General features: G+C 43.5%; 1 protein-coding gene across 15 annotated transcripts in view; it reads left to right on the top strand.

Moving 5' to 3' along the window:
- PPP3CB (protein phosphatase 3 catalytic subunit beta) overlaps window positions 1-25,794 on the top strand; it is a 64,538-nt gene that overhangs the window by 5,369 nt on the left and 33,375 nt on the right. For 14 of the 15 annotated variants that reach the window (XR_008318979.1, XR_008318978.1, XR_008318977.1 and 11 more), the window contains exons 2-3: window positions 11,239-11,439; window positions 16,920-17,044. Coding sequence is in view for 11 of the 15 variants with exons in the window: in XM_053306668.1 (XP_053162643.1) it covers window positions 11,239-11,439; window positions 16,920-17,044 (326 nt within the window). In the remaining 4 variants the exon portion in view is untranslated. Of the gene's footprint in view, window positions 1-11,238; window positions 11,442-16,919; window positions 17,045-25,794 lie in introns of those variants that run through there. The other variant, XM_053306671.1, reaches the window with a different exon arrangement.

Raw genomic sequence — 25,794 nt, 5'->3', positions numbered from 1 at the left:
CTAGGGGAAAGTGGGCTCATGTAAATCCCCTCTCAGGTGGCCCCTTGTGCACACCAGTCACGCCCCCTGCGTGTGACATCACATGCAGGGGGCATGGTCAGCACCTGGAAGGGCCCACTGAGCTCCTCTGGAGGTCATTTCTCAACTGGTTGTGTTGTCGGCCGAGTGTTTTCTTCACACTGAGCGAGAGAGAAAACAAAGAAAACACACAGCTGACAGCAAAGCTGGCTAGGAATGAAGCCAGTCGGAACTTGGGGGGAGGGGCAAGACAGGTGGCTCTCAAATGCTGGGTGTTTCATGGTATTTGAACCTGCCTGCCCAGTTATAGCTCCACCCCTGTTCCCATCCACCTCCCGATGTGCACTGGCCATGCTCCTTCTCTGTTATAATGAAGATGCAGAAGTGTGGCCGGTGCTGGAAAGAAACGTGTGTCGCCCCCTCAAGCCTACAAAGTGCTTGCTTTGCTGGTTGGATGCTTCCTTTTTCTCCCTTGAGGAAAAAATATTTGTAATCTACAGAGTTCTGTAAGTCTTTTAACACTATTATAAAAGATGGAGAAATGTGGCTTAATTTACAGGTACCATAAATGAGGTAAATAATTCGTTTGGAGACAGTTACTCAAAGAGTAGTGTGAGATCAGCAGAATATGAATACGATGGATATTTATATACCACTTTTCAACCAAAGTTCTCAAAGCGGTTTACATAAAAATGGATGGATGAATGAATACATGAAAATGGTTCCCTGTAAAAAAGAAAGGTAGATACCAGCAGCAGCCACTGGAGGGATGCTGTGCTGGGGATGGATAGGGCCAGTTGCTCTCTCTCTGCTCAATAAAGAGAATCACCCCTTTTAAAAGGTGCCTCTTTGTTCAATTAGCAGGCTGCAGTTAGCAGAAGGAATTCATCAGAGTTGCTGGTTAGCACATTGAGACTGCATATCTATCTATCTATCTATCTATCTAATTCTCATAAATATAATTCTCGTAAATGTACCTGTTGCTAATTCCATGTGTTGCAGCTCTCGCGAGAGTTTGCAAGCAGATGCCTGGGGGATAGCAATGGAGATGACAATGGCGGTGGTAGCTGGTCAGCCGGAGGAGGAAGAGGCGGACTGGCCCGGCCGGCGGGAGCAGGAGCTGGCAGCCTGGTCGGCAGGAGCAGGAGGCAGCATCGAGCCGGGCTGGCCACTGAAAGGAGGTGGCCGCTACTGGGGGCGGGCGGAGGTGATGGGCCGGCCAGCCAGAATGTGTGGGGGTGGGGCGGAGAAGAAGCGGGCTGGCCGCCCGCCAATCAGAAAGTGGGGTGGGGGCGAGAAGCGGGCTGGCCGGTCTGCCCACCCGCCAGAAAGTGTGTGTGGGGGGAGGAAAGTGGCTGGTCAGCTAGAAAGCTCGGTGTACGAGGCGGGGTGCAGTGGTGGGTGGGCTGGCCAGAGGCGCAGATGCTCTGTGCCTGGCCCACCTAGTGTCTGTCTATCTTCGAGCAGAAGCACCGTGGTGATTGGGCAGTGGGGATTCCATATGCACATAAGGAGGAGCAGTCTGTGGCACCGTGGTGATTGGGCAGTGGAGATTTCATATGCAGATAGGGAGGAGGAGTCTGTGTTGGTTAAGGTCAGTTGGAATGCAGCTGTTATGCTTGGAAGTTGTTGTTGATTGTAGAGAAGAGGAATCTCTCTATATATCTATCTAGGATAGTGGGCAGGGGTCTGTGAAGAGAGGGATGGTGAGGGAGGAAAGAGCCCCTTCAGGAAGAGGCTGCTGTTGTGTGAATTAGATGAGGAAACAAGATGAACAAGATCTGTTAACTCAGGGAGGGAGAGGAAGGAAGAAGGAAAAGGAGGAAGAGAAAGACGGGAAGAGCGAGTGGAGGCGAGAGAAAGAAAAAGAAGGGGGAGAGAGAGAAAGAAGGAAGGCTGAGGGATGGGCCCGGGCCTGTCAATAGGTTGCACAATGCTGCAGCCGCGACCAAGAGGGATGAGGGGGATGGAGGAGGAGTGTGGCTCAGGTTGGGGCTAGAGAGATCTCTGAGGTGAGGGGGGATGTGGCAGGGGGTGAGGGGAGCAATCAAGTACTAGCACGCAGATGCTCTGCGCAGGTTAAGCTAGTATTAAATAATATTCCATAATTTTTAAGAAAGTCTGATAAGTGGAACAAACTGCCAAGGGGACCTGTGTAATTTGAATACAACCTTGCAGAGTTGCTTTCCTATTAAATTTTACTACTTCTCATATACCTTTGTAAATTTGTAACCTATTGAGTTCCTGGAAAAACAGAAAGCTCCTCTCTTTCACTTACAAGGGCCGCCTTGTCTGGTTTCCCAGAGTAGGATTTAGTTGCAACAGGTGAAGGGGGAATACTTATTTAATTATCCCTTGAACTTCTGGTTCAGATTTTAGCATTGTAATTCTTCCTTCCATAATGTTAATGGTAATGAGCTCAATCCTGTGCTCAATTGTTTGACCTTTTTATTAGCAGCTCCCAGATCTTTGCTAGAATTGTGCTAAGTCTTCCAGAAAGTATAGTCTAGATCAGGGTTTCTCAACATGTGGGTCCCCAGATGTTATTGGACTTCAACACCCATAATCCCCAGCCCCATTGGCCTTTGGTTGGGAATTATGGGAGCTGAAGTCCAATTACACCTGGGGACCCACACGCTGAGAACCCCTGGTCTAGATGACTCCTGAAATCCTGAATTAGTTGTATTTTCTTAATGTCATGGCTCTAAGCCAGGGATGGGCAAACCTTGGCCCTCTAATAAATTGAGGCTGGAGATGATGGGAGTTGTAGTTCAACAACAGCTGGAAGGTCAAGTTTGCCTACCCCTGTTCTAAGCTGTGAGGTTTTCTGTATTTACATAATGCTACTGATGCACTTGAAGTCAGCATGTCAGATCATAATTTAGAGCTTCAGGAAAATATGCATATTAAAACATTTCTGAGAAAACTTTGTGCAAATTAGGAAAAAATTACATGAGGAAATTTTCCAGGAGAGTTTTCCAATCTATATTTTCCCAAGAAGCCCATGTCACTGACACACAGGAATTTTTTTTAATGCCTTTTACACTGTTGTCATCTCCAGCTCTCTAAAAATATTCACTTTTTTCCACCGTTAATTGGAGCCCATCCTTTATCATAGGATTGTGCCTATCATGCTTCAGGAACAGACAGGGAGTTAACAGAGCAGAACTTTTGGTTAGCAGTAGGTTGAGCCCCAAAGCCCCAGTTCCTTTCCTGTCTTGCTTCAGAGATCAGCACACAGAGATAACTCTACAAATTGAATACCCAGTTCAGACCTGTTTACTTTTATCGAATTCCCAACATCCTTTTTGTTCCTAATTCGACCTTTGGATATTCTATTTGCGTTCTTTCCTTAAATTTTATTTGGGCGTTGCTCTTTAGTTTTCATAGATCCTATGCAAACGGCAGAAGCCCTCACGGGCTTATTTTCAGAGGCCCCCCCCCCGCCTTTTTCGGAAGCCCCACTTACAGCTCCAACTCAAGCCCTACCGAAAGAACGTGGAGCTGCCCTGCTTTCCCAGTTAATGAGGGTGCGTTTCCTTTTCAGTGCCGCCGCTACTGCAACTGCCACTGAGCCCTAAATTCAGCCTGACAAAAGGCAAAGAGAGAGACCAAATACTTGGTCCAAGACCCACTGCTACCTCCAGCTAAACCAAAGAAGAAGAAAAACAAAGGTAGTCTGCCTTCAGTGTCAGGCATGCCGCATACCATCTTCTCACGATGGTTAAAAATAAAAGCGGCTTGGCGGGGAGCCCACAACCTTGAATTCTTTGTGGGAGGGGGAACCTGTTCCACCCCTTCCCACTGCAGCCCAGCCAGCAGCGCCACGCTCTCCAAGGCAAGGAAGACAGCCAAATAATCCATCTTTGTCTTCTTCCACCAACGAGATCCTTTTTTAAAATGCTGGGAACTGAGTAATGTGGAGCTGGGGGTTAACTCTGAGAGCACTCATCCTCTCTCAGATGATGCATCCAAGGGACGAGGCAACACCGCTCCCTCTCTGGCCCAGCTGGACATTCCTCTCCCTATCCAACCAAACATGCCGTTTGATCACTGTCGATTCAGTGGACTAAGATCTCTCAGGTAGAGATCCCCCCAGTGACGTCTCCTTCTAAGCGCCACTTCCGAGCGACAGACTTGATGTTCTCTTGGCTAAGGCCATGAGAACAAATTGTGCTATATTTAATCTAGAAGCCCCATCTTACAATCAGGGTCTGGATACAGGGAGATGATAATAGTAATAACAATTTGTAAAAAAAATAAAAAATTAAGCAGAGTCTGCCATAGTCTGCATTTGAATGGATGACTTTGCATGAGTGCTGTCTGCTGTAGGATATTCTCCATACTAGCCGAAAGGACCCATACCCTGGTTGGGGGGTTGTTCTATTCCTGCGCAGGGTGGATTTGATTTAAATCAAATCAATTTAAATCACAATTTAAATCACTGGTCAGTAAGACTAGATTTAAATCATGTTTTTTTACATAGACTCAGTCTTGCTAGTATAATCTTAATATTTACAACCAGATGAAGGTTTCATTTTTGGTCCTCTTCTAGATAGAAAAATTGCCCAAAAAAACCTCTGGAAGAGCATGACATTGTGAATGGATTAATGGAATTCATTTACCAAAAAATTTAAACATTGCATATATACAGCCTCATGCTACATAATTAAAAACTAACTAGCTGACCCCCACACAGAGCACCTGTGCGCTCTTTGGGGCTGGCTACCTCTCACCCCCCACGCCCCAGTCTCTGGCCGGGCCCAGACTGCCGAGCTGAGTGCCGCCACTGTGGCCGAGGTGCCACCGTCTTGCATCCGCGGCCGGACCCACCGCTGCCTCGCTGGCCAGGTCCGCCACTACCACCTTGCCTCTGCAGCCGGGCCCACCGCCGCTTCACCTCCGCTGCCTCACATCTGCGGCCTGACTCGCCACTGTGCCTTGCGTCCACGGGCAGACCCACCGCTACCGCCGCTGCCGCTGCCTGGCGGCCCGCTGCCACACCCTGGCCCACCACCGCCTCGTCTCAGCGGCCACCCTACCGGCCAGTTCTCCTGGGTGCGCCTCAGCCAATCAGGTGTCTCCGCTAGCCAGTCAGTCAGCTGGGTGCCGGGATGCACATTCCAAGGCACACCCAGGAGAATTAATATAATAGATCCTTATTTCATGATGAATGCCTTTGGACTATAATGTGTCTTAAATAGAAAACTATCTTTAGATATATTTCACACACACCCCCAAAAAAACCTATCACAGCATGATGCTCAGAGAAATAGCTAGAGGCTTTCTGGTTAGAGGATGAAGGGAGTCACCCCCAGGAAGCTCCTGAGTACACTCTTATCAATAGAATGGCCATAGTAGCAGAGATAAATAAGAAAAATGAAAAGACAATATCTCTCCTAGCCCCAATGCCCTAGTGGTCATTGGAGGTGACTGGTTCAATGTCAAGGTCACCTGAGATTGATCCCCAATACCTCCTTTAATTGCCTGTCACCTCCTTTTGTGAACCATCTGCAACCAATAGCGTGACTGTGGTTTGCCACACCTGCACCTTGCAACATGCATCTGGTCATTTCTAGGAAGGGTGATGCCTCCTCTCTGCCACACCATTCTATCGAACATGTCTGGGGGCGTTGTCTCAAGATGCGATTCCCGGTTCTTTCAAAAGAAAAAAGAAAAAGAGAGAGAGCCTTCCCATCTCTGACAACTTTTTAAAAGTCTTTAAAAACACATCTCTTCACCCAGGCTTTTAATTAATGTTGTTTTAATGGTTTTAATGCTGTTTTAAAATACTATTTTTAAATTGTTGTAATGTGTGTGTGTCTCTCCCCCCCCCCATTTTTGTCTTAACGAATGTTTTACTTTGTTTTTATTCTGTTGTAAACTGCCCAGAGACGTAAGTTTTGGGTGGTATAAAAATGTTTAAATAAATAACAAAATAATAAATAAAGTGACATGGAAATTTTCTCTCTTTTTCTTTTTTCTTGTGAAAGAAAGATGCAATCGTTCACAGATTTGATCCCAATTGAATCATCTCAAAATAGAGGCCCCAATTCGGATAGAAGAGAATCCCCTCCAATTCGACCCAAATCAATTTGGGTGATTCAAACACCATTTTAAGGCCCATTTTCCTGGAAAAACAGGTCTCAAATGGCACTTTTTTCTGCGGAGGGATGGTATACCAGTTGAGGTCTGCGGATAGACCAGCCCTTTGCTCTGGATTTAGCCTATCTGCCCGCTACTAGACCATTGCTCTGAGACAGGTAGACACACCAAGTCCAGAGCGGAGGGCTGGTCTACCTGCCAACCCCAATTGGTAGACCAGCTCTCTACAGGAGTGGTGAAGCACCATTTAGAGGCCAGTTTTTCCATCATAGAGAGCCTCAAAATGGTGCTCGAAACATGCAAATTGATTAGGGTGATTGAGGAACCCGGCCAAGCCAGTTATTTTCAACTAATCAGTTCGAGGGCTCTGCAGTTCCATTAGACCTCTAATCAAATTGCAGAATTTGATTTGTGTACACACCTATAACAGAGTACTGAGAAACTGTGGTCCAGCTATTACATAAAATATGTAGTTGTAGTGAGTGACACATAAGGACACCTCAGTGACCTAGTTTGTGATTACAAGTGGAACTCGGAAAATTAGAATATCGTGCAAAAGTCCATTAATTTCAGTAATGCAAATTAAAAGGTGAAACTGATATATGAGACAGACGCATTACATGCAAAGCGAGATAAGTCAAGCCTTAATTTGTTATAATGGTGATGATCATGGCGTACAGCTCATGAAAACCCCAAATCCACAATCCCAGAAAATTAGAATATTACATGGAACCAAGAAGACAAGGATTGTAGAATAGAACAATATCGGACCTCTGAAAAGTATAAGCATGCATATGTATTCAGTACTTGGTTTGGCCCCCTTTTGCAGCAATTACTGCCTCAATGCGGCGTGGCATTGATGCTATCAGCCTGTGGCACTGATGAGGTGTTATGGAAGACCAGGATGCTTCATTAGTGGCCTTCAGCAATTCTGCATTGTTTGGTCTCATGTCTCTCATCCTTCTCTTGGCAATGCCCCATAGATTCTCTATGGGGTCAGGTCAGGCGAGTTTGCTGGCCAATCAAGTACAGTACACTGTATACCTTTCAGAGGTCCGATATTGTTCTATTCTACAATCCTTGTCTTCTTGGTTCCATGTAATATTCTAATTTTCTGGGATTGTGGATTTGGGGTTTTCATGAGCTGTACACCATGATCATCACAATTATAACAAATTAAGGCTTGACTTATCTCGCTTTGCAGGTAATGCGTCTGTCTCATATATCAGTTTCACCTTTTAATTTGCTTTACTGAAATTAATGGACTTTTGCACGATATTCTAATTTTCCGAGTTTCACCTGTATGTTTGCCAGTGTTCCCTCTAAGGCGTACACACTTGCATGTGCTCACAAGTTTTTTGATGTCCGCTCAGTTAATTTTAGAACCTGCTCAGGTTTAATCAGGAAGGTCCCACTCTGAATCCATAGGCGTGCACACTGCCTTGATGCTGCTGCCCAGAACAAAACTCATTCTGCACACGGATGAAAAAAGTTAGAGAGAACACTGATGTCCACCACCCCATTCAAGATGACGGATGCATAAACGTCTGAGACGCAAGTGGGCTAACATGTGGACCGCCTAACTGATTTGGACCAAATTTGGTGTAGTTGTAGTGAGTGACACAAAGGGACATCTCAACAGCGTAGTTTGTGATAATGTCATTCACCCCAATCGAAGATGGCCAATGCGTGAATGCTTGAGGCGCAAGTAGGAACCTATTTGGACCAAATTTAGTACAGTTGTAGGGACACATAGGGGCACCTCATGCATAGTTTGTGATGTTGTCCACCTCAATACAAGATGGTGAGTGCTTGAATGTTTGAGACGCAAGTGCCTTGTGAACTGCCTAACTAACCCCTACAAATTTAATTCATTTGTAGGGTTAGTGAAAGGAAAGTAGGCAGATTAGTTCTTGCCAGAACTACTTGTTTTCCATGGACATGAATGTGATTGTTTCTTATTTGTGAAATCTTACTCTTGACCATGTTAATATTTACTCACGGATGCTGTTTTCTCATGGACAAGAACATGATTTTCCAGTACTCTGTGAGATTTCATTGCCAGGGAAAGATTTTTTCACAGGTGCTGTCTTTCATGGAGAAGAACATGATTTTCAAGTGGCCTGTGATATTTCAGTGCCAGGGAACTATTTTCTCACGGGTGCTGCTTTCTCATGAACAAGAACATGACTTTTCAGAACCCTATAAGATTTCTGTACTCAGGAAAGATTTTCTTGCATTTTTTCTCATTTAGAGGAACATGGCTTCTCATGGACGAGAGGATAATTTTGCATTCCTCCCCCCTCCCCTGGGTTTATTCCCATGTAATGTGCACCTGGATGCATTTTTTGCAGCGCGGGGGGGGGGGGCATTTTCCCAGTGGAAACTTTTTTTGTGCAGCTGGGAATATAAAGCTTTAATAAGGAACAGAATTGTAGAAATAGATGAGAGAAAGGAAAAGAAAAAACAGGAAATAATGATTTCCTTTCACTCTGAGGAACTTTAGATCAATAGCACATTTTTGTAGCAACTACTTGAATAGTCAAAAGCATTCAAACATTGAATTATAAAGTTAAACAGCTTATCTATTAACAGGACAGGACAGCATGTGTTCCAGCTCTTTGTGTAGGCTTCTGGTTTTTACATCTCCAGAGAGGTCTAGTTTCAATTAGCAAGATTAGCATGTTTATAAAAATTGGCAAGTCTATAAAGTGAAGTGAGGTCAAGATCACTGCAGACACAGACAAAAAATTTCCTAAACCAAAACAATCCAGATACTCGCTGAGATCCAATGCAAAGAAAAGTGAATGTGAACACAAACCATTCCTAATTCTAATTAAGAAACCTCTAATTGCCAAAGCTGTTCAGCAGTAGCTTTGCTAAGCTAACAATCACTTGTGAAATTGTGGATAGGAGTGTGCCCAGACCGGTTCGGAGGCCATGCTGGAGGCCTCCGAACCGGTCCGGTTCCGAGCCGGTCCGGCGGCTCGGCACGGAGGGGGGTTGTAGCTTTAAGGGCGGGGGGTAGTACTCCCCCCCCCCCGCCGCTCTTCCCCCTCCGGCGCTGTAGTTTTTTTAAAAGTTTCTGGGGCGGCAGTGTTCCTCCCTGCAGCCCCTGGCTCAGTCGTTAGCCCTCCAGAGCTCAAGTACGCTACATGCATGTGCCCGTTCTGGCACGCGCGCCGCCACCGCGCGCATGCTCCGTACACGTCACACGTCGACGGTCCGCCGCGCGCGTGGTGGCGAGTGCGCACTCGCGCCAGAACGGGCGCATGTGTGTGGCGTACTTGAGCTCTGGAGGGCTAACGACGGGGCCAGGGGCGGCAGGGAGGAATGCTGCCGCCCCAGAAACTTTTACAAAAGCTACAGCGCCGGAGGGGGAAGAGCGGCGGGGGGGGGAGTACTACCCCCCCCTTAAAGCTACAACCCCCCCGTGCCCATCCGGACCAGTTCAGAGGGATACACATCCCTAATTGTAGACCAGGGTGGATTTGATTTAAATCAAACTGATTTAAATCACGATTTAAATCACTAGCAGGGTGGATAAAAATCAAAAAAATCCGATTTAAATTAAAAAAATCTGATTTAAATCAAAAAAATTGGATTTTTTTGATTTAAATCAGATTTTTTGATTTAAATCGGATTTTTTTTATTTTTATCCACCCTGCTAGTGATTTAAATCAAATCCACCCTGTTGTGGACTATACAACCATCATCACTAACTATGTCTGCTTAAGCACACAGAGGCTTTCTTCTCAGGACATGCAGAAGGACAAGTCTTGATGTGTGTGCAGCTTGGAATTCAATAGCAAACACTGAAAAAGAGCCCATCTAATAAAAGAAATAGGAAGGGAAATGTTTATTTAACTGCAATTCAATAGCATTGCAAACAAAGCACTGCATATATAAGTAGGAAGAGCCAGCATAGCATAGTGGTTAGAGTGTTGGTCTAGGACTGGGAAGAGCCAAGTTCAAATCCCTATTCAACCATGAAACTCACTGGGTGACTCTGGGCCAGTTATGTATCTCTCAGCCTAGCCAACCTCACAGGGTTGTGGTGAGGATAAAAATAATCATGTGCAAGAACTGTAATGCAGTGAGTTCCTCAGAGAAAAGAGTGGAATATAAATGTAAAAATAAACAAATAAAATTTCAGAAGAGTTTTTGGCAAGAGTTTTTCACAGTTGTATCTTCAGGGCAAGGGCACTGGCTACATTTGGAGAGACTGAGCATGCTATTTTCTTGCTAGCTTTCCAGGCATTTCAGAACACTTAAAATTTCCCATAATAAACAACATTATATTCCTTCCCTCAATGGATTTCAAAGTTCTTTTGGTTCAAAATAACACAAGCAATAAAATCTGATGCTGTTCTGAGAAATTGGGATTTGTTTTCTCCCTGTTTTGAAGAAAGAAAATTCCACAGGAGTTATTGGCAACAAATAGGAAACAGTTTCATTTGATGATACTAAGCATGCTCCGCTGCATTTGACCATGCTCAGTAGAATAGAAAAGGGAATTTCACAAGCTAAGGACATTTTACACTACAACCCCAATCTCAGTGGTATCTCCAAGGGCACTTTCTAATTTCTCTCATATAAATGTATGTTTGTTGTTCATTCCTTTGCGGAATAGTAAAGCACTGCATTTTTATCCCTGCTACTGTGTGGCCAGGCAATCACTGGCAGGGATTTTGCATTACAGCTCTTGCACTGCACTCTTTCCACATACTTCCAGCCTTTTGCTGTACAATTTTAAACCAAATGAATTTATTTCAAAAACAAGTCAATTCCTTTTGTCAAATGTGGATCAAAATTCACAGCGCGGTGTAGTGGCTAGATTGTTGGACTAGGACCAGGGAAACCCGAGTTCAGATCCCCATTCAGCCATGATACTTGCTGGGTGACTCTGGGCCAGTCACTTCTCTCTCAGCCTAACCTACTTCACAGGGTTGTTGTGAGGAGAAACTTAAGTATGTAGTACACCACTCTGAGCTCCTTGGAGGAAAAGCGGGATATAAAATGTAATAATAATAATAATAATAATAATTCTGCTCATATACACAATGTTTTTCAGGGAGTATGTTTTAAGTAATATTGGTGTTCTTTGAATTTCAGCTGTCCCTTTCCCACCAACACATCGACTAACGTTGGAAGAAGTGTTTGATACAGATGGAAAGCCCCGGGTTGATATTTTGAAGAACCACTTAATAAAAGAAGGTCGGGTAGATGAAGAAATTGCACTTAGAATCATCAATGAGGGTGCTGCAATTTTAAGAAGAGAGAAAACCATGATAGAAGTCGAAGCTCCTATTACAGGTGCAAGCTCTGGTTGAGTTCTGCCATGTTTAATTCCATAAATGCTTAGAGGAATAGTTCATTTGCAGCTCTTTGGAACTAAAATAACTGAGGCCAAGAGGTTATTCTTGCGTTAATAGGGTAGGACAGAAGCAATAACATGTCAGTTATTAAATATATATTACTATGTATTGTCTCTTGGACACAGTGTTATAAATGACAATTGCTATAAATGACAATTTGAAAGTCTAGTAGAAACTAGAATGAGTCTTTCTGAAATGTCATTTTTGCTTCTTAGATTTTATTACCAATAATGTTTGTACTTCTGAAACAAAATATTTTTTCTCCTGACTTGTTTATTAGGTTTGTCTTAATACACAACATATCGAAAATTTGTTTCTGCAATTAAACACATTAGATTATGACATTAATATGTTATCTTCCTTATATTTAGTATTATCTGTTGAAGGAAATTCTAAATGTGTATTTTGAACGACTTAGAATTTCCCCCCCATCCCTAGTTTCTAATGTGCATTAATGAATGCTGCATTTTTCTTTTGCCTTTAAATAAATGCCTTTCAGTTTCATGAAAGGATGACCATTTCCTATGACACCTTGAAGATTAACAAATTTAATATGGTATGATCTTTCATAGACAAGAGCCTGCTTTGTTTGATGATAGAGTGGATGCATAAGCAGTGGAGACTAAATGATAAAGAAAACTAGTTCATTAGCAAATTTGACAATATCTTTGGGTTTGAATTTAAACTATGTAGAACATTGGGTTAACTTGAACATTGAGAGTTGGTAGGTCACTAAGGATGATGATAGTAAAATAGTATGCCATAGTATTTTACTACTATTTTATGGTAGCTTTTAAAAAAAGAACAATATTGCTTCAACAGTCAAAGAATGCGGAAGAAAGAATAACTGTCTGATGTTTAAAGTAACGTATTAAATAGATACTAGCGTATCCCGCACAGAGCATCTACATGCTAGGACTTTATAGCTCAAATTTACATTTTTTAAAAAACCCTCAGGAACCCCCGGTTGATCCAGGGTTGGACCGAACAGGGGGTTGTTCAGTTTGACGTCAAACACGTTTGATGTCGAACCTGTTTGCACATCCCTATTTTATATATATAGATGGTAAGCTATATCCTAAAAACCTACTACCCTATAAACCTACTACTTGCTGGAAAAATGACATGTGCTTATTAGATTTTGGAACAACCACAAAGACATATACCTCTGTTATAGCAAAATATTTGGAAAATGAATAATTATGCTTTGTTCTTAGTGTAAGAGTTGCTTTAAAGTTTTAGGCAAGAATATTTGGATGGGTAGTTGGATAAGTTAGTTCGTTTTATTTATTTATGGTCATTGACCAAGAATAAAGCCAGAAATTACAAAGGTTGCAATAGCAGAAAACAAATATCAGATGAATAAACAATATAACAGTAGCAATTAGAGCGATACCAAATCATCATCACAGCAGTCTCATGAACAGTCTGAGCTCCCCTTTGAATCATTCAAGGAGCTATGCACCCTAATGGCTATATAACAAAATTTTGCCACGGTATAAGAAATAAGGAAATCATTATCTGCAAGTAAAAATTTAACTAAAAAAATCATCAGAATATCCAGGGAATCTAGTCAATAAGGGTAGAATCAGACAGTGCCTAAAATCCCGATAGAAACTATAATACAATAAAATATGAGCAATAGTTTTGATTTCACCGGAGCTGCAAGGACAAAGTCGAGCCTCTATGGGTAGATGTTGAAACCTCCCAGTAAGCAAGGCTGAGGGGAAGGCATTCAAACAGGCTCTCGAGAAGGCCCAGTGGAATTTAGAAAAACTAATAGATGTCAGATATGGTGCAGAAGAAAAACCTGACCCGATCTTTAGTGGTCTGTAGAATGCAGGCAGACAAGCCACCTCATTCTGCAACTCAATATCCTCCAGTCGCTGACGGACCTTATTTTTTGCTCTCACAAGGCCCATTTCAAGTAAGGAGTCTGGAGCTAATCCAAGGAGAAGGAGTTTATTGACTGTCTTCAGACACCAAGGCGGCTGAGGCATGACTGATAAAAATTTGGGTATAAGTCCTGTTGATTGAAGGTGAAGTTTTAGCCAATAGTAAATGATTAACAGCCAAGCCCTAGTTTCTACCTTTAATAAACCAGCCTCCTGGTGAATCATCACATTAGCAGTGCACCTAGGTGCAGAAAAAAGAACTCTCAGGAAGCCTGACTGAGTCCTTTATCGAGTGACAAGATTAGTATAGGAGCCCAGTTGGGCACCATGTAAGAGTTGTGTCATAGATTTGGTTAGATATAGTTTAACTAGTTGACCCCGCACAGAGCATCTGTGTGCTCTTTGGGGCCTGTGGTTACCTCTCCCCCCGCCCCACCTTCTGCCCCAGTCTCTGCTTCCTAACCATGGCCGGCCTGTGCCGGGCCCAGCCACCTCTCCTCCCCACCACCACTTCTCTTCCCCTCCCACTTCCTTTCCATCCTCGTGGGCCTTGCCTCTGCGGCTGGGCTAGGCCTGCCGCCACCTATGGTCTCCGCGGCCGGCCTGCCACCACCACGGCAACCAATCCTCCTGGGTGCGCCTCAGCCAATCAGGCGCCTCCACCACCCAGCCAATCAGCTGGGTGCTGGGACGCACATTCCAAGGCACACCCAGGAGAATTAATAATATAGATAGCGGCAGGGATATAGCCACCGCCCTGAGTACAGTGGAACCGCAGTATAGCTGCTCACTTCTTTGTGCCATGTCAGAGACCAGTCTGACATGTGCAGATTTCCTACCATTGTACTAAAAGGCCACTCCAAGATATTTAATACGTTTCACCTGCTCAGTTCAATGACCATCTGCAGACCAAGTGAAATTCTTAACTCTGTTGTTAAAACAGACAATTTTAGTTTTGGAGTAATTGATAACCAAATGCTGCTCCTAGCAATGGAGAGCCAAGGCCCCCAAGGCTCTCTTAAGACCAATTCTGGTCGGTAGTTGGATAATATATTGAAGAATGAAAGCATTTCTTTATCCCTCCCGCTTTCTGTTTGTATTTTGTATATTTTTGTACACTGGATATGCTTGACTCACATTGGCATTCATCTGGGCTCTTGGACTTCTGTGGGATGGGAATGCTGCCAACTCTGGTTGGATAATCTTGACTCTTTTGCATTTGCTTTACCTTTTAACCAGGGCTGTGTTAGACTTTGTGCTTAAAAGAATTAAAATTTGGACCAAGGTAATCCAAACATGGTGCCAACAAAAGCTAAAATCTGCTATGTGTATACATGATGCATTTTTCATAATGTGTTTGATTTCTGCTGGTCAGGAGATGTACAGAGCACTGAAGATGTACAGAGCACATGACCATTGCAAATCTATTTCCACCACTTTCCTGGTTTCTGAGATTTCAACAGATAGTTCTCATTCATACATTAAAACCTATTTGCCGCCATAAGAAATGTGCTTTAAAACAAAAAGCTGTCAGGAACTGAATTCTAGATCAGCTGTCACATTCGGTGCTATTTCTGCAATCTCAGGAGATGTACATCCTTACCTTTTAATCTTGTATAGAGAGCTACTGGATTTCCAAGTCACAGTGAGCATCTGATATAGGATTTAGTCCTTGCCATGTAAAATGTGTGTTGGTCTTTAAGGTACTGCAAGTTTTCCTGCCAGTGTTGCTGCTATTTTATTGATTGATTGGTTTAAAAATATGTATACACTGACTTTCTCAGTAAACTGATTCATGGCAGCTTATGTTTGGCAGTAGGATTAAGGCTTTGATTTTGGACCACAATGAACTGTAAATATGGTAAATGATGAAAAATTCAAAAATTGCCAAAAAGCTTTAATTATATTATCATTTAAAAGAATGTGAATATAGGCAGTAATTTGACCAGAGGTTCGGATTGAAGCTAACTTCTTGTTCTTTTTTTAGAAACTGTGTCTCTTTGCAGCCAATCAATAACAGTAAGATAGTTACTTGCTCAGATAGCAGCCTTTGTTGTTGAGGAAAAACCTTCCTTTTCCATAGGTTAATCTCCCTTATCTGGTTTCCTACTTCCCATCATTGTAGGGATACAAGTTGCATATCTCAGAGATGACCTTGGATTTGTTTGTAGTCTGGGAACTTTCAGGTTTAGATGCAACTCAAGAAGCAAGTTCCTCCAGGGGACTTGGTGCCACATTGCCATGTACTTCAGTCTAAATCAGGACTGCACAACTTTGAACACCCAGCTGATGTTGGACTACATCCCCCATCATCCCCAGCCATAGTGGCCAATAGTTGGGAATGATGGGAGTTGTAGTCCAAAAACAGCTGGAAGGCTGAAGTTGTGGTCTAAATGCTTGTAGTGATATATGCCTGGGTTGGCTGCTTAGGGCTGTGTGCCATTGGCATATGACCACTCTATGCATATTATGCTGGAAGGGGAAGCAACATGGAGGAACAATGACAAGAAGAGAGAAAAGGACAAAGGTCATAAGGAGGGAGGGACAGACAAAAAATTTATTTATTTATTTATTTATTTATTTATTTATTTATTTATTTATTTATTTGACATTTCTATCCCGCTCTTCCTCCAGGGAGTCCAGAGCGGTGTACATGGGAATGTTTATCCTCACAACAACCCTGTGAGGCAGGTTTGGCTGAGAGATATGTGACTGGAAGCAAAAGGTTTTTGTGGAGTGAGGAGTGGGGGGGTCCAAAACAAAAAGAATGAAAGGCTAGAAAAATAATAAAGGAGGAAATGTTTGCATTAGTGCAATTAAATGTTTTTAATTTTGCCATATGTATACTTGGAAAAGTTAAAATCGCTTTGGTCTTCCTTGCTTGCTGTGAAAACCGTTTTGGAGCTTCTGGACTATATTGGCAACTTAATAATGCATAGCCTTGAACAATTTGTGCCTAAAGATCCTTGTTGGCACTTAAAGTTTCCATTATGTTTTCCAGTAGCTGAAAAATTGTTTAAGTGCTGTCAAATCAGTGTCAACTCTTAGCGACCACATAGATAGATTTCTCTCCAGGATGATCTTTCTTCAACTTCGCCATTTAGGTCTCTCAGTGATGCATTCATTGCTGTCGTAATCAAGTCCATCCACCTTGCTGCTTGTCGTCCTCTTCTTTCCTTCAACTTTTCCCAGCATTATGAACTTCGCAAGGGAGCTGGGTCTTCACATAATGTGTCCCAAGTATGATAGTTTGAGCCTGGTCATTTGTGCCTCGAGTGAAAATTCTGGATTGATTTGTTTTATGATCCATTAAGTGTCAATACTTTTCCTATCCTGCTTCTCACCAAAACAGCTGTATGTTTCTCTAGATAAGCTGTGGAGGGCAGCTAAGTACTAAAACGTAGTTTTGAGATTCATGATATGCAGTCTAGTTTTGATTGCTTGAGTCCAGTTTTGGATTTGGTTGTTTTTCCCATCAGTAAAAATCATCTTTGTTCTCTAATCAGCAGCATTTTTGTTGCAGTGTGTGGAGACATTCATGGCCAGTTCTTTGACCTAATGAAGCTATTTGAAGTGGGAGGATCCCCTGCTAACACAAGATACCTGTTCCTTGGTGACTATGTAGACAGAGGATATTTTAGCATAGAGGTAACTGAATGTGTGTTCTGATGTTATTCAATAATGTTAATTTAGCTTTTACGTACATACTAACTTTTTAATGTCTACTATTTTGGTGATTCACAATACTGGTTTACCATGGTTGCATTTATGTTTCGTGCGAGGGTAAACAGCATATGACCCAAGAAGAGATTTTTTCCTTTTTCTTTTTTCTTTTCTTTGCTTTCCTTTTTTGAAAAAAATTAATTGGAAAAATTTCCAGATTTTTTTCTGCAAAATTTCTCATGCATTGTTTTCTCATTTGTATTGGAAAAAAAATGCTCAGGATATTTTACAGTGCACATTTTCTTGATACTCTGTTTACCTCTACCAGCTGACTTTTTTTTCCTGATTAGGCATTATTAGGACTATTTTCAAACCAAAAGCACTAAAAAACCAGATCTTATGAAAAGACTTCCAACTTGCACAGTTCAGGAAAAGAAAGGAGATACTGCTCTGTGTATTTGTTGTACTGAAACAAAAAATAACCAAAACAGTTCTAGTTTTGGTTTTGCTTATACTTGTGGTCCAATAATGTTAGCATTGTGTTTGATTTAAGCTTAATAGCCAGTTAGCTGCATTCCTAATTCGATTTTTGGTTTGGATTATTTTGAGTATATTAACCCTCCTGTTTACAAATCAATAATACATATATGTACTTGTTACTAATGAATTTTATGGAACAGTGAATTTTAGAAATACACAATTTCTATGGGAAAGTAAAGTATGGGAAATCTTTCCTGAAATCTTTCAGCCTCACGTCTTGGACTTTGGGGATTTAGCCTGTGAAGGCCTCTCCCTCCACAGTTTCCCCCCGGAATGATTGGCCTGCAGGCAAGTTGTTACATAACAGTGGTATAAGCCTGGTAGGGAGGATGTATACTCCTACCTGGATAGTCTCTGATCCTGCACTGCTGCAAGGAGGAGGACATCAGTCTATCGGTAGAGAGCTTTGACAGAGAAGAGGTGAATGAATTCCAAGGTCCCGTGAAGCTAGGATAAGGAGGGATGCCCATTCCATCATGACCAGTTTCACTTCGATCAAGGAAAGCTACTGTCTCTCTCTGTGGGCATGTGCAAAAAATGCATCCCAGGCAGAAAATTGTGTGCTCTCATGTCAGAGAGATTACGGTTGCTGAGGGCATCTTAAAACTCTACCATTGGTTTAAAGAAAATACTTGCCTTAGACATTGTTTTCAGAAAGGATTTCAGTACACCAGAAACATATAATCCAATCAAAAGCTGGTAGTTTTCTTTTCCTGTATGCATAAGGAATTTTACACAGAATGATGCTGTAGCTTGATGTGTCAACACAGATAGACTCATTTGGTATGTCTGAAAGGTGAATAGTTGCTAGATAGTTGCAGCCTCTACATGATGTGGACTTGAGACTACTACATCTTGTGAACTCTGCTTCAGTCGCAGGGTGGAATTATATGTGAGTGTGTGTGTGTGTGTGTGTGTGTGTGACAATTATATTGTAGAATCAAATGTGTGATGTGAATCATTCTTTCTCTGCTTGCCAGTTCTCCCTTGCAACCCCTCATACTTCTCTCCTCCCCCTTGGTGGACAGGTGCACATAAGGGGACAGGTTCAATTGTGGATTGGTAATTGCAAGAACACAGGAAACAGAGAGTAGGAATAAATGGACAGTATCCACAATGGAGGGAAGTAAGAAGTGGGGTTCCCCAGGGATCAGTACTGGGACCAGTGCTCTTTAACTTATTCATAAATGATCTAGAAGTTGAGGTAAGCACCAAAGTGGCCAGATTTGTAGATAACACTAAACTATTTAGGTAATGAAATTCAGAACAGATTGTGAGGGTCTTCAAAAGGATTTCTCCAAACTGGGTAAGTGGATGACAAAGTGGCAAATGCGGACCCATGCAAGCAAGTGTAAAGTGATGCAAATTCAGCAAAAGCCCCAACTTCACATATACCCTGATAGGTCTGAGCTGTCGGTGATGGACCAGGAGGGAGATCTTGGGGTCATGGTGGACACCTCATTGGAAGTGTTGACCCAGTGCACAACAGCTGTGAAAATGGCAAATTCCGTGCTAGGGATCAATAGCAAGGGGACTGCAAATAATGTTAATATTATAATGCCCTTATACACATCTATGATGCGGCCACATTTGGAGCACTGTGTACTGTGTACAGTTTTGGTCACTATCTTAAGGAGGTCATTGTAGAACTGGGAAAGGTGCAGAAGGAGGCAACCAAGATGATCAGGGGCCTGGAGCACCTTCCTTATGAGGCAAGGCTACAGCACCTGGGGCTTTTTAGTTTGGAAAGAGATGACTATGGGAATACATGGTAGAGCTGTATAAAATTATGCATGCAGTAGAGAGAATGGACATAGTTAAATTTTTATCCCTCTCTCACAACATTAGAACCAGGAGTCATTCCATAAAACTGATAGCCACAAAATTTAGGACCAAGAATAAGTAGTACTGCATAATTAATCTATAGAATTCTCTCGTGATGGCCACTAGCTTGGTGATGGCATTAAAAGGGGCATAAGCAAATTTATGGAGGACAGGTCTATCAATGGCTGCTAGTCTGATGTCTGTAGGCCTCTAAATACCATTTGCAGGGGAACAATAGCAGAGAGAGGGCATGCCTTCAACTCTTGCCGATGGGCTTCCCAGAGGCATCTGTTGGGCCACTGTGGGAAACAGGATGCTGGACTATATGAACCTTGGGCTGATCTAGCTGGGTTGTTCTTATGGCCAGGTTTTTTTCTGTGGGAGAAAAATTGGTGAAAAACTACTTGGGTGCAGGGGAGAATCAGTGGAGAAAGAGTTGAACACTCCACTCCCAGTTGCCTGCCCTCTCCTGCATATGCTCCTCCTCCTGCACTAGTGTTATGAGGCAAACAAGACAGGAACCCTGTCTTGCCTTATAACATATAGATCTGGATCATGATCCGTTGAATCCATTAGAATGGGTTCTGCGCCTGTGCAGAAGCTTCTTGGTGTGGAGTACCACAGCTCCTTTTTAGCACTTGAGTCCCACCCCACATGACTATGTGGCTGTTTTAAGGCAGGAGGAGTGCAAGCACTTCAGTTCCTTTACTACCGCTGTAGCGATTGGTTCTTCCATCACTGCGGCTCCTTCATTCTGGTTCCATGTCTTCGCAAGTTCTTTTTTAAAAAAAATTATTTGGACTTTGGTCTGTTGTTCAACTATGTTTTTTGGAAATTCCTACAGCTCAGATGATAGATCGGATATTTTAGGCTTGATTTGGACCAGAGCGTGGATAATGACAGTGGACTTCCCCAAATGCTCCGAAAAAAGGATGGAGAAAAAGACTTTCAAATGCTGCTGAAAATGTAGCTTGAAATTACACTCACAAGATGGGAATGACTTATGTTTACTTTGTTTGGGGGAGGCACATGTTACCTCCACTTGTAAAGTCTGCCAGTCATTCTCTAAACAGACCTGGTGAAACAGAGAACTTTGTCTAAGGGCAGCTCTCTACTATGACATTTAAGTCCCCCAGGTCCAGCTAAGGAAGAGGCACAGCCATTGAGAGTAGTTAGTTCGAGGGCAGATGCCGAAGCACCATGGAGATAGTGGCAGACGTGTCAGCACCTGCCAAGAAAAAGAAAAAGACCTCAACATTGACCGCTTCCCTGTCATCGGTGCAAAAGGTAGTGTTTGTGTCAGCATCAAAGCCATCAACAATGAAGGATTTGGCACCGATGGCGCTGACAAGATCATTCTGTACCAACACCTGCATCGATAATTCCATCTACAAGTGTCTTGCTGGCCTCCACTTAGACTTCGAGACAGCATATTGTGCTCTCAGAATCGATGCATCTACCCTCAACGCAGAGACCTTTGACACCGATATCTCTCCAAGTGTTGACATCAGAAACACCTCCGATGCCAAATGTAATCTCCTTGTCCCCAGCGCCAAAGCCAATAAGATCCCCGTCGACGCCAAGAACCAATGCACCAGTTTCAACTTTAAATACTCCAGTAATAGGAGATGCTATAACACCTCAGTGTAGAGTACCGATTGCATTCAAAATCGAGGAGGATGAAAATCAGAACGGATCAACTACATAATACAGCCCAGTTGCTGTTACCGATGCTGGACTCTGCTGCTACTACCCCCTCAACTTTCAGGAATTTCCCTCAATTTGCGGAAAGAGAAACTCACCTACCACCAACAGAGCCTGTTTCTACCCCATCCTGCACTTTGACTGCTGCACAGCTGGAAACTTGGACTGCGTGGCACACTGGTGGTTTCACTCACCACACTTCTCCTCCCTCTCATACTGTATCATTTGGGCAGACTTCTCCAGGTCTAGTGTATGATTATGAGGAAGATAGACCATGGAAAATTTCTGGATTCCATAAACAGAATCTCCTAACAAAGGCTTCCTGTGCACTAACTCAAGCACGTCCTGTGTTTACTCTGGCTGGTGGTGACGCCACTATGCCTATACACCCCCTGGTGTTGATGGCAGCAGCAACAACTCATATGTCATCAGTCTTACCACCAGCTGAACCTGTTTTAGCTACAAAACAGACTCTGACTAAAGGGTTCCAACTTCAATTAGTAGCTATTCAAACAGATCCGTGGGAACCAGTGATGCCCACTCCTACTCAGCCAGCCCCAGTGGATCAACAGCCTCTCTCCTCATCGGTTCCTTCTGAACAAAGTCACCACAGTTCTTCAGATTTTGAGTCTGATACAGAAACTATTGATCCAGATCTCTCTCCTGATGTGGCTACACCAACACACGTTTCACCAACTGGGGAAATGAAAGCCTATCATATTCATCTTAAAGATATGGCTGTCGCACTGGGCTTGGACAATAAGTTCCAGTTATCCACTGTGGATTACCCGGTATCTAATTTTATGGCCAAGTCCTTGTCACTGCACCCTGTGGCTTTGCTTCTGTTACTAGTGATCTCCAAAGCAGTGCAATGAGCGTGGGAAGTGCCACATACTTCAACCCCAACTTCAAAAAGACTGGAGGGGCTTTACAAGGTGCAAGAACAGAAAAACACCTACTTATTGAAGCACCCAGTACCTAACTCCTTAGTTATAGACTGTGCAACTTCTGCAAGGTCAGGTAGATGCTATACCACTCCTGCTGACAAAGAGGGCTGGAAGTTGGATGTCTTAGGCAGAAAAGTATACTCAACATCATATTTATCTGTCAAGATTGCCAGCTATTCAGCATGCACAGCAAAATATAATTACTGCCTCTGGGAGAATTTAGGACAGGAATTGGACACTCTCCCCAGAGGAGTTTAAAGCACACTTTAAGAAAGTGCTATTAAAATCAGCAGAAGTTACCAGGCAACAGCTCAGTACCGCAAAACACTTGGAGGTACTTCTTGCTCTCGATTCTGACTCCGCCATCACCCTAAGGGGACATGCTTGGCTTCGCTCTGTGTCTCTTCAAGTTGATATGAAGGACAGAATTGAAGGTCTTCCAATTGATGGGAAAGGCCTGTTCTCTGAACAGATGGATCTCTGTTCTCCTGAACAGACAGATACAACCATGGAGAAGATTCACAGTGGGGATAACAGTTTATCAGTATCAGGTTCTTCCATTTGGCCTCTGCACTGCCCCATCCCGGGTATTTACAAAATGCATGGCCGTGGTGGTGGCACACCTGTGGACCACGGGGATGGCGCTTTACCCTTTCCTGGATGACTGGCTACTTGCGTCAAAGAGAAAAGAAGAGTTAAATTATCAAATACAGTACTTACTGCATCTCCTCCAGGACCTTGGAATAGAGGTAAACTGGAAGAGGTGCATCTTGACCCTGCGAAAACAATCTTGTACATAGGGGCTGTCATGGACACGAGGAAAGGCAGAGCTTACTTACCTCAGGACCTATTCCAGGCCATAACAGATCTGGTATGTCAGTTCCAGTCCAATCCACTGCAGTGTGCGAAACCGATCCAATGCCTCCTAGGCCTGATGGCTTCCTGCAAAACAACAGTTCGCCACAAACATCTAAAAATGCGAAAACTGCAGTTTATTTATTTATTTAACAAATTTCTATAGCGCCCAAAACTTAAGTATCTGAGCTGTTCATAATAAAAAGGCAATCAAAACAAAATTTAAACATTAAAATAATTTAAAACTTAAAACAAGTTAAAAGTATTAAAACTGTAAATCCAATTAAAAGCCTGGATGAACAAATTTGTCTTAATTGACTTAAAAAGTTGTCAGAGATGGGGAAGCTCTTATTTCAATAGGGAGCGCCTATTCCAAAGCCTCAGGGCAGCAACGGAGAAGGCCCATCCCTGAGTAGCCACCAGACGAGCTGGTGGCAGCTGTAGACGAACCTCTCCAGGTGATCTTAATGGGCAGTGGGAATCATAGCAAATATGTTATGAGAACCAGCGTGGTGTAGTGGTTAGAGCGCTGGACTAGGACCAGGGAGACCTGAGTTCAAATCCCCATTCAGCCATGAAACTAGCTGGGTGACTCTGGGCCAGTCACTTCTCTCTCAGCCTAACCTACTTCACAGGGTTGTTGTGAAAGAGAAACTCAAGTATTTAGTACACCACTCTGGGCTCTTTGGAGGAAGAGTGGGCTATAAATGTTAATAATAATAAAATTAATAATGTTCTCTTAAATACCCAGGGCCGTAAGCTGTTTAGGGATTTATAAGTTATAACCAGCACCTTGTATTTTGCCTGGAAACTTGTCGGCAGCCAGTGTAGCTCCTTCGATATAGGGGTAATATGGTCTCTCCGAGATGACCCAGAGACCAAGCTGGCTGCCGTATTCTGTACCAGCTGCAGTTTCCAGACCATATGCAAAGGCAGCCCCACATAGAGCACATTGCAGTAGTCAAGCCTGGAGGTTACCAGCATATGTACCACTGTTTTGAGGTCATTTATCTCAAGAAATGGATGCAGCTGGTGTATCAGCCAAAGCTAATAGAAGGCACCTCTGGCCGCCTCCTAACCTGGGTAACCAGAGAGAGGTTGGGATCCAGAAACACCCTCAGACTGCATACCTGTTCCTTCTGGGGAAGGGTGACCCCATCCAGAACAGGCAGATCAAACTCATCTCCCAAGTTCCGACCTCTCACACTGAGTACCTCCGTCTTATCTGGATTAAGCCTCAGTTTGTTATCCTTCATCCAGCCCATTACTGTCTCCAGGCAGGCATTTAGGGTGGTTATGCCTTCTCCCAACGATGTTGAAATGGAGAAACAGATTTGGGTGTCATAATCATACTGATAACGCCCTGCACCAAATCCCCTGATCATCTCTCCCAGCGGTTTCATGTAGATGTTAAACAACATCTGAGACAATATGGAGCCCTGAGGGACACCATACAAAAGTTCAGATTGTGAAAAACTACTATCTCTAAGGGACAACATCTGAAACCTGCCTGAGAGGTAGGAGCGGAACCACTGCAAAGCAGTGCCTCCTATCCCCAACCCCCTCAGATACATCAGAAGGGTACTATGGTCGATAATATCGAAAGCTACTGAGAGATCCAAAAGGACCTACAGTCACACTCTCTCTGTGGATTCCCAATTGGAGATCATCAGTCGGGCTGACCAAGGCAGGCTCCACCTCATAGCCCACCTGAAATGGGTTTTCCTCCAAGACCGCCTGGAGCTGGGAGGCCACCACCCTCTCAATCCACTTACCCAACCATGGAAGGTTGGAGACAGGCCTATAGTTGCTTAACTCTGAGGGATCAAAGGCAGTCTTCTTCAAAAGAGTTCTAATTTTGCCTCCTTAAGGCAAGGAAGCATCCTGCCCTCCCTCAGAGAAGCATTTATAATCTCTACCAGGCCCTCTACAACAACCCCCCTTCCAAATAGTATAAGCAGTGTTGGGCAAGGGTCAAGAAAACAGGTGGTAGGCTGCACCATCCCAAGCATCTTGTCCACATCCTCAGGAGTCACAAACTGGAACTGATCCAGTCTAATCACACAAGATGAGTCACGGGACACCTCCGCATCAGACACTGCAATAATTGTGGAGTCTAAGTCGGCCTGAATACAAGAGATTTTGTCTAAAAAAAAAATCATTGAAAATGTCACAGTGGATAATTGATGGTTCCAAATACTGATTCTGGGGAGGAGGGGCACATAATAGCCCTCTCACAACCCTGGACAACTCTCCTGGTCGTGAGCTTGCAGATACACTACATGCAGAAATGAATAGCTTCTTTGCCACATGTATTGCCTGAGCATAGATCTTTAAATGCATTCTATGTTGTAATCTGTCTGGTTCGAGCCGAGTCTTTCTCCACTTGCGCTCCAGTCGTCTTCCAGTTGTGGTTCTTATCCAGCTTCTGCCTGAACGTGGATCCCCAGCAGAAGAAATTTCTGGTTCCACAACAGATCATTCAGTCCTTGGCTGGGTGGACTCGAGGAGAAAACCTTTTGTGGGGTGTACCTTTTCAATAGCAGTCCCCCACAGTTTGGGTGACAACTGATGCCTCCATGTTGGGATGGGGTTGGTCACTGCAATGGCAATGTAGTTCAGGGACAGTGGAGTTGCCAACCACAGCAATTCCATATAAATTTCCTAGAGCTATTGGCAGTATTCCAGACCATGAAGGCTTTTCTGCCCATGCTCAGGGGCAGGACTGTTCAAGTACAACTGGACAATACAACAGCAACCATCTACATAAACAGGTGAGGGGGGATTGTGTCCAGATAGCTGTGTGTGTTGCATGTGCAAATATGGCATTGGTGCATCAGGAACAGCATCACTTCTGTGGCAATT

Source organism: Hemicordylus capensis, chromosome 3, assembly GCF_027244095.1.
Source record: "Hemicordylus capensis ecotype Gifberg chromosome 3, rHemCap1.1.pri, whole genome shotgun sequence".
Taxonomy (NCBI): Eukaryota; Metazoa; Chordata; class Lepidosauria; order Squamata; family Cordylidae; genus Hemicordylus; species Hemicordylus capensis.
Note: the sequence above shows the minus strand (reverse complement) of the source record. Positions and strands in the feature narration are given on the sequence as shown.